The sequence below is a fragment of the Pristiophorus japonicus genome, chromosome 8, assembly GCF_044704955.1.
Source record: "Pristiophorus japonicus isolate sPriJap1 chromosome 8, sPriJap1.hap1, whole genome shotgun sequence".
Taxonomy (NCBI): Eukaryota; Metazoa; Chordata; class Chondrichthyes; family Pristiophoridae; genus Pristiophorus; species Pristiophorus japonicus.
In genome coordinates, this window is record NC_091984.1 from 89,658,531 (window position 1) to 89,672,951 (window position 14,421).

The 14,421-nt window shown below is 44.2% G+C and overlaps 1 protein-coding gene across 8 annotated transcripts in view; it reads left to right on the forward strand.

Moving 5' to 3' along the window:
• The window catches only part of jak1 (Janus kinase 1), a 145,334-nt gene that overhangs the window by 128,615 nt on the left and 2,298 nt on the right, over positions 1-14,421 (forward strand). For all 8 annotated transcript variants that reach the window (XM_070887025.1, XM_070887023.1, XM_070887021.1 and 5 more), the window contains 7 exons: positions 3,615-3,768; positions 4,423-4,517; positions 5,422-5,614; positions 8,189-8,313; positions 12,036-12,208; positions 13,233-13,350; positions 13,449-13,559. In XM_070887025.1, coding sequence (XP_070743126.1) covers positions 3,615-3,768; positions 4,423-4,517; positions 5,422-5,614; positions 8,189-8,313; positions 12,036-12,208; positions 13,233-13,350; positions 13,449-13,559 — 969 coding nt within the window. The remainder of the gene's footprint in view (positions 1-3,614; positions 3,769-4,422; positions 4,518-5,421; positions 5,615-8,188; positions 8,314-12,035; positions 12,209-13,232; positions 13,351-13,448; positions 13,560-14,421) is intronic.

Sequence of the window (14,421 nt, forward strand, 5' to 3'; positions counted from 1 at the left end):
GTCTTCACACTGAGGACACCCTCCATTGTGTTGTGTAGCACTACCACCATGCTAATGGGATAGATTCAGAACAGATTGAGCAGCTCAAAACTGGGCATCCATGTGATGTGGGCCATCAGCAGCAGCAGAATTGTATTCCATCGCAATCTTTAATCTCATGGCCCGGCATATCCCTCACTCTACCATTACCATCAAGCCAGGGGACTAACCCTGGTTCTATGAGGAGTGTAGAAGAGCATGCCAGGAGCAGCACCAGGCATACCTAAAAATGAGGTGCCAACCTGGGGAAGCTGCAACACATGCATGCTAAAAAGTGGAAGCCGCATGCCATAGACAGGGCTAAATGATCCCACAATCAACGGATCAGATCAAAGCTCTGCAATCCTGCCACAGTCAGTCATGAATGGTGGTGGACCATTAAACAACTAATGAGAGGAGGCGGCTCCATGAATATCCCCATCCTCAATGATGGCGGAGCCCAGCACGTGAGTGCAAAAGACAAGGCTGAAGCCTTTGCAACCATTTTCAGCCAGAAGTGCCGAGTGGATGATCCATATCGGCCTCCTCCTGAAATCCCCAATTTTCAGCCAGTCTTCAGCCAATTTGATTCACTCCAAGTGATATCAAGAAACGGCTGAGCACACCAGATACAGCAAAGGCTATGGGCCCGACAACATCCCGGCTGTCGTGCTGAAGATTGTGCTCCACAACTAGCCACACCGCTAGCCAAGCTGCTCCAGTACAACTACAACACTGGTATCTATCTGACAATGTAGAAAACTGCCCAGGTATGTTCTGTCCACAAAAAGCAGGACAAATCCAATCCGGCCAAAAACCGCCCCATCAGTCTACTCTCAATCATCAGCAAAGTGATGGAAGATGTCATCGACCGTGCTATCAAGCGGCACTTGCTTACCGATGCCCAGTTTGGGTTCTGCCGGGACTACTCGGCTCCAGACCTCATTACAGCCTTGGTCCAAACATGTCCAAAAGAGCTAAATTCCAGAGGTGAGGTGAGAGTGACTGACATCAAGGCAGCATTTGACCGAGTGTGGCATCACGGAACCCCAGTAAAACTGGTCAATGAGAATCAGGGGGAAAACTCTCCATAGGTTGGAGTCATATTTAGCACAAAAGAAGATGGTTGTGGTTATTGGAGGTCAATCATTACAGCCCCAGGATATTGCTGCAGGAGTTCCTCAGGGCAGTGTCCTAGGCCCAACCATCTTCAGCTACTTCATCAATGACCTTCCCTCCATCATAAAGTCAGAAGTGGGGATTGCTCGCTGATGACTGTGGTTTTCAGTTCTATTCGCAACTCCTAAGATAATAAAGCAGTCCATGCCCTCATGCAGCATGAGCCAGATGACATTCAGGCATGGGCTGATAAGTGGCAAGTAATATTCGCGCCACACAAGTGCCAGTCAATGACTATCTCCAACAAGCAAGAGTCTAACCATCGCTTCATGACATTCAACAGCATTACCACCGCTGAAACTCCCCGCCATCAACTTCCTGGGGGGGTCACCATTGACCAGAAACTTAACTGGACCGGCCACAAATACTGTGGCAACAAGAGCAGGTCAGAGGCTGGGTATTCTGCGGCAAGTGTCTCACCTCCTAACTCTCCAAAGCCTTTCCATCATCTATAAGGCACAAATCAGGAGTGCAATGGAATACTCTCCACTTGCCTGGATGAGTGCAGCTCCAACAACACTCAAGAAGCTCAATACCGCCCAGGACAAAGCAGCCTGCCTGATTGGCAGCCCATCCACCACCTTAAACATTCACCCTCTCCACCACCTGTGTACCGTGGCTGCAGTGTGTACCATCTAAAAGATGCACTGCAGCAACTTGCCAAGGCTTCTTCGGCAGCCCCTCCCAAACCCGCAACCTCTGCCATCTAGAAGGACAAGGGCAGCAGGCGCAAGGAAACACCATCACCTCCAAGTTTCCCATCAAGTCACACACCATTCTGACTCGAAAGTATATCGCCGTTCCTTCATCGTTGCTGGGTCAAAATCCTGGAACTCCCTCTCTAACAGTACTGTGGGAGTACCTTCACCACATGGACTGCAGCGGTTCAAGAATATGGCTCACCACCATCTTCAAGGGCAATTAGGGATGGGCAATAAATCTGGCCTTGCTAGCCCACATCCTATGACCAAATATAAAAAAAGTTTAACTAAAATAAGTACTTCTTCTACAATAACAAGATTAAATTTATTGATTGAATTGCTTTTTAAGTCTTTTAATGCCTTCATTAATGTTTCTACTTTTGGGAGGATTCAATATCTCCCAAAAGCCTGGAGTTGATCTTTTTGCCCAAAGTTGTGTTGCTGTGAGCTGGGTTTGGATTGTGCAATCTGAACATGTGCAGTGTACATAATTTACCAGGAGTTATCAGTACCAGTCAGCCAGCTATACTGAGGATGATTTTTCTCTTCAGCTTCTAGCAGTTTCTCAGCAAAGGCTTTTCAGAATGATTTGGGGAATAAAGTTACAGGACAAATTTCAAAATCTTCACAGAAATAAAATTCATATTGATTGTTGTTTTTTTCTTAAAAATGTGTTTCTGTGTCTGAAACAGAAAAATGGACATTGTTCCGATGACCCTCCTGCTGTAACCTTTGTTTTATTTTATATAAACTTTTGGAAAGTGAAAGCGAGAGACTAGGGTCAAGGGTGCAAGAGGGTGCGCGGGAGAGAGGGGGGCTGCGCGCGGGAGAGAGGGGGGGGGGTGCGCTAGAGAACGGGAGTATGTGCGCATGAGAGAGGGTGAGTGGCCGTGTACGCCAGAGGTGGGGTGTGCGAGAGAACTGGAGTATGCATGCGCGAGAATGGGTGTGTGGGTGCACGTACGCGAGATGGGTGTATGAGAGAGAGAGAGAGAGGGGGTGCGTGCGAGAGGGATTGCGCAATGTCAGTTCAATTGTCAAAAAAACACCAGCTGAATTTTGAAACTAACTATTGACCTGACCTGTTACAAAAGGTCAGTACTAATGAATTACACCAGTGATCAAAATTCTACCATCTGAAACAGAAGGGGAGAATGAGACGCCCACGCGGATAAACGACACACGGACACTAAAACACGTAAACATATGCACACACACACAGACAAAGTGAAATACACAGAGACACATAATAAAGGGTGTAGACGGATACACGTAAACACACACACACAGGCAGTTTAGTTCCTTTTTAAAATTTAATTTTGATAACAAATATAGCCTCTTTGTGGGAAACATACAGGAAGGTAGCATGGGGTTGGGTGTGAGGAAGGAAACTGGTTAACGTATATAATTTGGAGTCTACATGTACGTTTAAAAATAAGAGAGACCCAATCCATTTTAACTGGGGTTTACTACAGCTCTGGTAACTATATACAAGCCTAAAAGGACAAAATTATTTTTTTGTCAGACTGGTCTTCCTCAGACTTCCTTTCTCCTACAATCTCCAGACTTCTAAAATGCAAGATTGGCATCTCCTAACTTAATTATTTATCTAATTTTCTCTCTCTTCTTGGTGGTGTCCTGCACTGTGGGCCTTAGTCCTTTACTTAAAACATGTCATGTTACAATAAAATGTTTTTCTGCTTATTTATGACACAGAAAGAAAGATTCTATGAGGCACGGTGTAAGCTCACCCCTCCATCCTCCTGTAAAGAACTGGCTGAGCTAATGCAACAGTGCATGACCTACAATCCACCCGAGCGACCGTTCTTCAGGGCCATCATGAGAGAGATCAATAAACTGCAAGAGCAGAGTAAGAAACTACATTGTCAAAGAATGTTGTTGCATATAACCAAAAGTAACTGTTTTTATGTAAGCCAGTGGTGCACATTGTAAGGCCTGGAGACATTTGAAGGCCCATCTCCCTTTCACCTGGGACCCTTGGTACACTTGTTACTCTACCTGCCTCTGGGCTTCCTCTCATGGCCTGCCTTGCTTTTTGGATGTTGACGGAGCTGAAATTCAGTGGTGTTTCTGATCCTTTTTGTATTCTGTAGCAAAGAAAGGCAGGGGAATTCTATTAGGAGGCAGAGTTATCTTATCTTCCATACAACAAGTGAAAAGGCACTATCAAAACAGAACTGCTTTGAAGAACTATTGGTCCTAAACATTTTTCTTGTTCCTGTACAAACGTGTTTGTCCTTGACCTGGTAATTACTCAGTGACATGATTGTAATCAGGTCATTTTGTGAGGAAGCACAGGCACAGATTCCATTACTCCACAGTGCCATGTTTAAGCATGCCTGAAACTTGCCCTTGAGCAGGATATTGCTTGAGATTGAGGGTGGCAACAAACAGTTATTGGCACCATCATAAAGAAACCAAATAACCATGATTATTGTTTACCTGTTATATATTACTGTTTTACACTTGTTTCAAACCTTTCTTCTTTAATGTTTATGGTCAGATCCAAATATAGTTCCGGAAGATAAACCCAGAGCAGAAATTGATCCAACTCACTTTGAGAAAAGATTCCTCCGGAGGATCCGCGATCTGGGTGAGGTAAGCAGCTAGTTTTGTTTGCATGTGATTTAGCACACTGCACTTAGAGATAGTGATTGAGAAACTTGAGTGAAGGTTCAAAGACCATACTGCAGGGAATCACCAAGGTTGGCCAGGATAGAAGAGAAGGCAAAGATAGAACATAAGAATTAGGAGCAGGAGTAGACCATTCGGCACAATGAGCCTGCTCCACCATTCATTGAGATCATGGCTGACCTTCTACCTCAACTCCACTTTCCTGCACTACCCCCAAATCCCTTGCCTCTTTAATCCCTAACGGGACAAATGGAACCTTTTGACTGATTTGGTTTCCAAATAAATGTTCATTTCTAGAAAATTGGCAAATTACTTCAAATTTATAAGATATGATCAGTGAAGGAAGACACTGGTCACATTCGTGACTGTAGAATTGACTAACCATTAGAAGTTATGCAGATAAGCATAAATGTGATTGACCCAAAGATGGATGCTTGGTTAATTCTGGACAGAGCTGCATGATTCCTACCAAAATTGTGCGCGCTCCAGTCATTACCCTCCTTTGGGGGAAAAGTACCAGGAAGAACCAGTATTGCTTGAATTAATTCTTACAAAATGGCATTGACCGTTGTCATGGAGAAATCTATGGCCAAGATCATTCTATCCTTATGAGACAAGGAAAGGGATTAAAAAAAAACCCACATTTGTTTTATTGAAAGGGAAAGGTGAAACCAAGGGGTCTTTCGTGCCTTTCATGTGATGTTCTATCCAATAGCCTGGTAAAGAGCTGAGATCTGAACTCAGACTCACAGGGCAATAGCTTTCCCTTGGAGCTCCTTGACTTGGAATAAACTGTGCAGTAAAATATTGATTGTTTCAGTTAAGTTAGAGATTTGGTAACTGCTGCTGTTTTTAAAAATTTCGCAAGGGCCATTTTGGAAAAGTTGAGCTCTGTCGCTATGACCCAGAGGGTGACAACACAGGGGAACTTGTTGCTGTCAAATCATTGAAACCAGAAAGCAGTGAAGAACACAAAGCAGATCTCAAGAGAGAAGTTGAAATTCTAAAGACCCTCTATCATGAAAATATTGTCAAATATAAAGGAATATGCACCGAGGAAGGTAATTCTCCATTTCTTGATATTTTTTGCATGTTTTCTACATGTAGGACTTAAAACAAAATGGATTCTATAAAGAATAACTATATGTTTTTGTATCAAGTCTGGCTTGAACTTCTGTGAATGCTCATTCGGGTAAATGTAGTTCATGGTATAGTAGTGAACAGGGAGTTTCCAGGTTCAATCACCAGGCTGTATTCAGCTAGCTGATCTAATCTGGGAAAGCTGTAAGAGGTCTACAATTAGTGTCAGTGATCTTGTGCTAAGAAGGTAGAAAGAGCAGCCAGAATTCCTGAATGCTATCTAGTGTGACCCTTGCTAGAAGTTGTGTGTGGAATTTGGGTGAGGGTAGGATTGGGCTCAGCTGCGATGCTCCACATGGACATACAAAGAATAACTACTTGGTTCAGGTACTGGCAGACTGTTGATCTGTACTACAGCAACAGTCATTGTCTTCAGGAGAGTGGGAAGATTTCTTGTAATTTGTCCCTTGCTTTCTGACAATATAAAGGCCATTGGTGGCCGTGCCTTCAGCTGCCTCGGCCTTAAGCTCTGGAATTCCCTCCCTGAACCCCTCTGCCTCTCTTTAAAATAGTCCTTAAAACCTACCTCTTTGACCACCTGTCCTAATATCTCATGTGGCTCGGTTTTACTATGTTAAAGGCACTATAGAAATACAATTTGTTGTTGTTTCTGGAACCTTTCATGCAGAATCTCTAAATTATAGCTGTGAAAATCATTTAATTCTGTAAATTGCATTTGCCTACAATGAATCATTGAAGATTTATTTTGTTTTGAAAAGCTTTAACTTTAGTGCTCTTTATCATTAGTCCATACCATATTACTTTTTTTAAGCATATAACATCTCCCTAAGACATGCACTGACGACTAACTGAGGGCAGGTGTCATGCTCCCAAGTCTCTGTCAATGATGCTCAGAAAAGGTCCCCTTGGAAGTGCACATCCTTCCTCAGTTTTTTTCTTCTGCCCCTCTTCTGGCTTCTGCTTATTATCTCCCTACAGTGGCGCAACTGAGAGCAAGAACACAGCATAGTGAAGCTATTGACCCTGCTTCATATCATTCAATAATGGCATGTATTGGTACTTTGATATGCCAAATGATCCGTTTATATTGTTACTTATAATAACCCAGTAATGATGGGCAAATGAAACAGAGTGCAAATCTAGGGTGAAACAACATGGGGGGAATTTTAACTCTCGGTGGCAACAGAGCGGGCGAGTGAGCAGTTACAATGGAGTGGCTTCATTCCCCCAAAATTTCATATTAATGCTCCTGGTTTAGCAGCGAATGAGACCAACCGGATTCAGGTGGATGCCTCGTGAATGAATACAAATTCAGGTCTTATGATATCAATGGGGCCCTGATCACATTTTAACCCAGGCTTGAGCGAGAAAGTTGCCGTAACCTACCCGCCACATAAAACTAGGTTGGTAGCTGTCAGAACAAAGAGGACCTCCAAAGTTAGCTAAAATTTTTCCTTTGTGGGGCAATGAGGAGCAGGATTGTTCCTCCAGGTTCCACAAAGGAAAGTCAGGCCTTGCCTGCTCTGGATCCTCCCCTCTACCTGCCCAAAACCTGCTCCTGGTTGCCAGCGAGTCTTCCTTTGGTGCTGGCTGCCCAAACATCCGCTCCTGCACCCGCCAGTCAGCTGATGCTTTCTGCTCATTTCATGTGGGCAACTGACTAGCATGCAGATGAGGTCCATGAGTTAAAATACCCCAGGCCTGAAATGGGTCTACAAGTGCTCACCTCCCACCTGTCCAAAACTCGCTGGTGATTAAAAACCACCATGTGATTGTTTTCTAATGTAACAGTATCTGTAATCGTGTTTGTTTGTAACCAGCTGTTTATATCTTCTAGTTCGGAGATCATTCTGAATTAAATAAAAACACTAGAAAACCTCAGCGGCCATAGAGATCAGGAATGTTTCTCATTTTATGCCCAGTCTATGCAGATTTAGCTGTTGTCAGCCAGGGCAGTGCTAATGACAGTATTAGCCCCAGTGATTGGGTGGAAAGAAACATTGACCAGGGACCCTGATGGAAGGTATGCTTCTGTGGATGTCTGATGAGGATAGTATTTGGCTCAGCTGTAATGTCTCGATAGACAAATGGCCTGCTGACACTTGCTGTTGAAGCTCAAACATGAATAATGGCTACTTGAGCAAGATAGTGGAAGCCATGGAACTGTCCCCATAAAGGATTCAACACCTTAAAGGAGAGAAAGGAAGTCATTTTTTTTTTAAACCCTAACCTTAATGCAAAATTAGCTTAATATCCTGTGTTTTATTTGATGACCTTTTAAGCTGGAACTGTGAAATTATGCCAAGGAAGATGATAAGTTAAGAACATAGGTTGTAAAAATTTTTCTTTGATTTACTTTGGTGGAATAGGGAAGAACTTTTCAACAGGAGGTGAAATGGGTTGACTTGTGGGGAGGGGGGGGGGGTTGTACACGATCTGAGGAAGGAACAGGTTTAATGGTCTAAATTGTCTTTTCTCATTCATATTCTTATGCAATATTGAATGAAATTTTACTCTCTTTGGTCTGTTTCCAGGTGGAAAGGGGATGAAACTGATCATGGAATATCTTCCTGCTGGAAGCCTTAAAGAATATCTTCCACGTTGTAAACAGAAGGTGACTTTCAAAAGCCAAATTCGATATGCCCTGCAAATTTGTAAGGTAAGTCATCGTCTTGTCATTCACACCCCATCTAGACTCATCTTTTATTTCCTAACTTGTGCCATTACCACCTCATTTTTGCCCATCATCCCTTTTGTCTCTTAAATCTCTTCTGCCTTCCACCCTATTACAGTGCTTTCCTTTTGTTATTTCCTCCCCTCCCCCTTTCACTGCCCCTGCACTTCCTTAACCAATGTTACATCTCAAACTTTTCCAGTGCTGACGAAGGGTCACAGACCAGAAACGTTAACTCTTTCTCTCCACAGATGCTACCTGACCCACTGAGATTTCCAGCATTTTTTGTTTTTATTTCAGATTCCAGTACCTTCAGTATTTTGGTTTTTTGAGTTGTCCTGAAATAAGTTGTACACCTGAGTCACAATAAGTATTTCAGCTTTATAGTAAAAACACAGATTATTAGGCCCAATTTTGGCCATGACTTGCTCCAATTTTTTTTGGAGTAAGTTGGTTTTTGTGGCGTAAGTTTAAAAAATGCCATTTTCCCCAATAAACTTGCTCCAGAGTAACTCAGTTCGGTACGATTTTTTAAAAGTTTTTTTTACCCAAAAGGGGGCGTTCCCAGACACTTACGCCAGTTTTGGCCATTTATGCTACTTTGGCTAGCTAAAACTTACTCCAAATTGACTTAGGTCAGCTTATGTGGCCAGCTGTGAAAAACATTGCGGGCAGTTAAGAATTCGGCGCAGGTTAGTACATTTAAAGCACCAAGACTTATAAAGCACTAAACTAAGGCCAAAAAGTAATAAGCAATTAGTTAACAAATAAAACATAGAAGGAAGCTGAGGACCTGCACCAAGACTTACAAAGCACTAACCAAACTACAAAAAGTAATAAGCAATCAGTCAATGACAAATAAAAAATAGAAGTCCTACCTTTATGCCAGAAACAAGTTTTTTTTTTAAAGTCCCCCCCCCCCCATCAAAACTCTTCTCCTTTCTCTCCTCCTCCTCCCCCTGCCCATCAAAACTCTTCTCCTTTCTCTCCTCCTCCTCCCCCTGCCCATCAAAACTCTTCTCCTTTCTCTCCTCCTCCTCCCCCTGCCCATCAAAACTCTTCTCCTTTCTCTCCTCCTCCTCCCCCTGCCCATCAAAACTCTTCTCCTTTCTCTCCTCCTCCTCCCCCTGCCCATCAAAACTCTTCTCCTTTCTCTCCTCCTCCTCCCCCTGCCCATCAAAACTCTTCTCCTTTCTCTCCTCCTCCTCCCCCTGCCCATCAAAACTCTTCTCCTTTCTCTCCTCCTCCTCCCCCTGCCCATCAAAACTCTTCTCCTTTCTCTCCTCCTCCTCCCCCTGCCCATCAAAACTCTTCTCCTTTCTCTCCTCCTCCTCCCCCTGCCCATCAAAACTCTTCTCCTTTCTCTCCTCCTCCTCCCCCTGCCCATCAAAACTCTTCTCCTTTCTCTCCTCCTCCTCCCCCTGCCCATCAAAACTCTTCTCCTTTCTCTCCTCCTCCTCCCCCTGCCCATCAAAACTCTTCTCCTTTCTCTCCTCCTCCTCCTCCCCCTGCCCATCAAAACTCTTCTCCTTTCTCTCCTCCTCCTCCCCCTGCCCATCAAAACTCTTCTCCTTTCTCTCCTCCTCCTCCCCCTGCCCATCAAAACTCTTCTCCTTTCTCTCCTCCTCCTCCCCCTGCCCATCAAAACTCTTCTCCTTTCTCTCCTCCTCCTCCCCCTGCCCATCAAAACTCTTCTCCTTTCTCTCCTCCTCCTCCCCCTGCCCATCAAAACTCTTCTCCTTTCTCTCCTCCTCCTCCCCCTGCCCATCAAAACTCTTCTCCTTTCTCTCCTCCTCCTCCCCCTGCCCATCAAAACTCTTCTCCTTTCTCTCCTCCTCCTCCCCCTGCCCATCAAAACTCTTCTCCTTTCTCTCCTCCTCCTCCCCCTGCCCATCAAAACTCTTCTCCTTTCTCTCCTCCTCCTCCCCCTGCCCATCAAAACTCTTCTCCTTTCTCTCCTCCTCCTCCCCCTGCCCATCAAAACTCTTCTCCTTTCTCTCCTCCTCCTCCCCCTGCCCATCAAAACTCTTCTCCTTTCTCTCCTCCTCCTCCTCCCCCTGCCCATCAAAACTCTTCTCCTTTCTCTCCTCCTCCTCCCCCTGCCCATCAAAACTCTTCTCCTTTCTCTCCTCCTCCTCCCCCTGCCCATCAAAACTCTTCTCCTTTCTCTCCTCCTCCTCCCCCTGCCCATCAAAACTCTTCTCCTTTCTCTCCTCCTCCTCCCCCTCCTCCCCCTCCTCCCTCTTCTTCCTCCTCCGCCTCCGCCTCCGCCATCTCCATCAAAACTGTCCTCACTAAACAAAGCACAACCATCAATAAATAAAAAATAAAACTCCAGTCCTCCTTCGGGCCCGGGAAGTCAGTGGGCTGGCCGGCTGGTGCAGGAGGCCACTCGGCTGGGGCTAGGGGCTGCGAGCACCGGGTCCTACTCTCAGCCCGCAGGACATGCTGGGAGGGCGAGGAGCATGCGCACAGACTCCACTGCGCATGGGCGCAGCTGGCAGCAGTGTTTTCTGCACTGGGCTGTTGCTCCGCCCCCCACTGCACTATGTACGCCACGCGAGACTCGGCAGAGCATGCAGGATGGGGCCACTTTTAGGGTAAGTGCGCCGAAAAAAGGGGTTGGGGGAAATTGGGCCCATAGGGACTGTACCTGGACCAAAAATTAAATTCCATTAGTAATTTATATTGATTTTGACCACAGAGCATAAATTAGTATTTCATATTCTTTTCAATGCTTTGGTGCCTGCTGAGTTGTTTTTAAAATTCACAAATTACCTCCCAAACCCTTATTTTTGTTCTAACTGTAAGGCCATAACAGCCATCCCATCCCAATCCCACCCCAACAACCACACTTTCAAATCAGGAACTATTGGAAAGCCATTGGGAACAAAACCCCTAGCGATTTCTCTTCCCCCCCCCCCACCACCCCCTCCAAACTCTTTCTCCCCGCCCCTCCCCTTTCTGGAAAGATGAAAAGCACAAATCTTCAGCTACGATCAGCGAATTCAGTACAGATCAGTACCACACTATACAGTGGTATTACCTTGGAGGAGAGAGCGGTCACATTGAAGATGTTTAATAAATGATGTTGACCAAGAATCATGTTGAAAAATTGCTTTAAAGTGTCTATTGTTTCTGTTGGTGCAGATATCCTCTGTGCTGTCTCTTCAGTGACAGTTACAGATTGTCACCAAGGCCAGTCTGCAGTCATAGTCTCGTTATTTTAAGTTGTTCCACTCTAGGATGAACAATGCAACTCCCTATAAATATCACTGAAAAATAACAGGAACATAGAATAAATCTGGCAGGCCTCCTTGCAGGTAATAAAATATGAAAAGCATCAGTCAAGAATGTCAGAAGTATAGATTTATGTTTAACTATTGTGGGGAGATATGAACTAGAGGCCATGCAATTCCCTATGAGCAGCAGCAGCGGGGCGGGGGGGGGGGTAATCAGGACGATCCACTCGTGGGTGACTGTCCCGCCACAAATTATGATCATTTGCAAGTAACATTGGTGAGGTCTGCCAGAATGTCATTTGTCTGCCAACTTAGAGCTGTATTTGGCACTGAAGGTAAGGAGTCTGGAGATTAGAGCAACATACAAGGTTCCTTTAAAAACAGAAATGTGTATTTACATGAATCAGGCTGTAATACTTGAACACAGGCTTTAACAATAATGAGAATTGCAAACTATTGTTTTAGGGAATGGAGTACCTGGGATCTCTGCAGTATGTTCATCGAGATTTAGCTGCAAGAAATGTTCTTGTTGAAAATGAAAACCGGGTGAAAATTGGAGACTTTGGACTAACAAAAGCCATCCAGACAAACAAGGAGTATTACAAGGTGCAAGATGATTTGGACAGTCCTGTGTTTTGGTAAGAGTTGAAGCCAGTCTTGTTATTTGCTCATCAAGGTGAGGGAAGTTATCAAGCAAGACTTCCTGAGTCAGCATAGGGCATGGAGACTCACAGACAGTAGGGAGGGCTCATGGAATTGGCTTCATGGTCATCTCTTATTTTCTGACAGCTGATTCCTACAGCCACAGTTACCGGTCTCTGTGGACCTCATTTAAATTGACTAATGTAAATTTATGCCCCCTCAAGAACTGTCAACTGTAGCCATGGGACACCCAAGATGTGCAGGTCACCCACTTGAAACGGGTGCATCAGTAATCCTGGGGTTTTAGCATATTCAAATAGCTGTTTGTTTCTCTAATTTATTTTGTCTTTGTGATAAATGCTGCTGCATTTTGTCCTCGGCCTCAACTTGTTGGAAACTTTGGCTTCTGTTATTGCTGGCAGAACTTTTCTTAAGTATTCTTGATTGCTGTAAGCACAAAGTGATACATGGGCACTCTTTGCTGGTTTCCAAACGTGCTTGATTTTTACAGATGAGGAAGAGCAGTTGATGAGGGGCCATTAGTGGAGGTGCAATGTCACCTGAAGCATTCTGACTGCACTTATCACACTGAGGCTAGCATTTATTAACCCCACCACATCTCTTGTACATGTCAAAGGAGACCAATTCTTCTTTTCTCTTCCCATCAGTTACCATATAATTGCACCATCTGCTGAAGGATGACTTGGAGACATCTGAGCCAGAAATATTTCTTCCTGTAGAACTGAAGGTTACCACATGAAGCTTTCATTTTACTAGTACATTTCTAGCCACCCCAGGGGCATGTCATGTCATATGAGGCAATCTGCAGTTGATACCTCTATCATGCAAGTGGCAGATGCTGTGCCAAGAGATGGTAGGCTGCCTTAGAGTACAAGACATCACAGATGGCACTCAAGGCCACTAACGTTCCTCATATCCCCATCAACCTTATTGGCCATATGCAAAGCAAGAATATCCCTGCCATGTGACTCAACACAATTCCTCAATTTGTTTCTGCAGGTATGCACCAGAATGCTTGATTCATTGCAAGTTCTACATTGCTTCAGATGTGTGGTCCTTTGGCGTTACTTTGTATGAATTGCTAACATACTGTGAGTCTGAACACAGTCCAATGAATGTAAGTAATTGATTGTGCCTCCTCCAGCATTTCCACTCATGAGCTGCCCATGCCTGTGTCCTTCGTTTGTAACATTACACATTGTTTTCATTTTGCAGATGTTCCTGAAATTGATTGGTCCAACTCAAGGTCAAATGACTGTCACAAGGCTTGTCCGGGTACTTGAAGAAGGCAAGCGTTTACCTTGCCCATTGCATTGCCCTGACGAGGTAACTAATGTATATTTTATTACTGAGACAATACTCTTTAAAAAAAAAAATCCTGCAATGGTTCAGACTAAAGTTCAAACAGTATTAGTAAACAGTATAAAGTATAATTTCAATGGAAAAAAAAAACACTGACTTGATTGAATAGTGCATAATTAAATATTGCATGTCCAATTGTCTGTTATTCGTTATAGAAGAGATTCGGTAACTTGCAGGAAACACACCCAGACAGGCTTAGTTTTTTGCTGTGATAGTGCCCATGATATTCCTGTGAGATTAACTATCATTGGGGGGGAAAGATAAGAGAAATGGGACAGAGAATGCTACTCCTGAAAACTATCCAGCAACTCCTATTATTATATGTATGTATAACAAGTGAGGGCACATAGGCTACTGACATTCACTGTGAAGCTCACATGAGGCAGGGGCCTTGGGTGAGTTGCCAGTGCCCGTGGAACTATACTCCAGTAAGTGGTCCAGGACAAAAGCTTCACCTACTTCCCAATACAGATCCTTCGAGCAATGAGCTTAAGTTTTTTCAGTCCCTTATTTAGTCCCTTAACTGGCTTTGCAGTTTTCCCTACATAAAAGCCAGTGAACAGTCTGTGCCTGCCCTCAACACCACTGCATGCTGCACAGCTTAATGGGAACATTGCCTTGGAGCATATTCAAAACAATTGCTCAATAATCATATTTCAGAAAACTGGAAAATTAGTTGCTTTGACTGTAGGGCATTTCAGGAGACACACATCCTTATCTTTGATGCTAACCAGTTAGCCCACTTAATGCAGAAAAATTAAACCAGGATGTCAAATGACCGATCAATTAGCTAAATCTCAATGTTATACTATCTTATAGCATAATC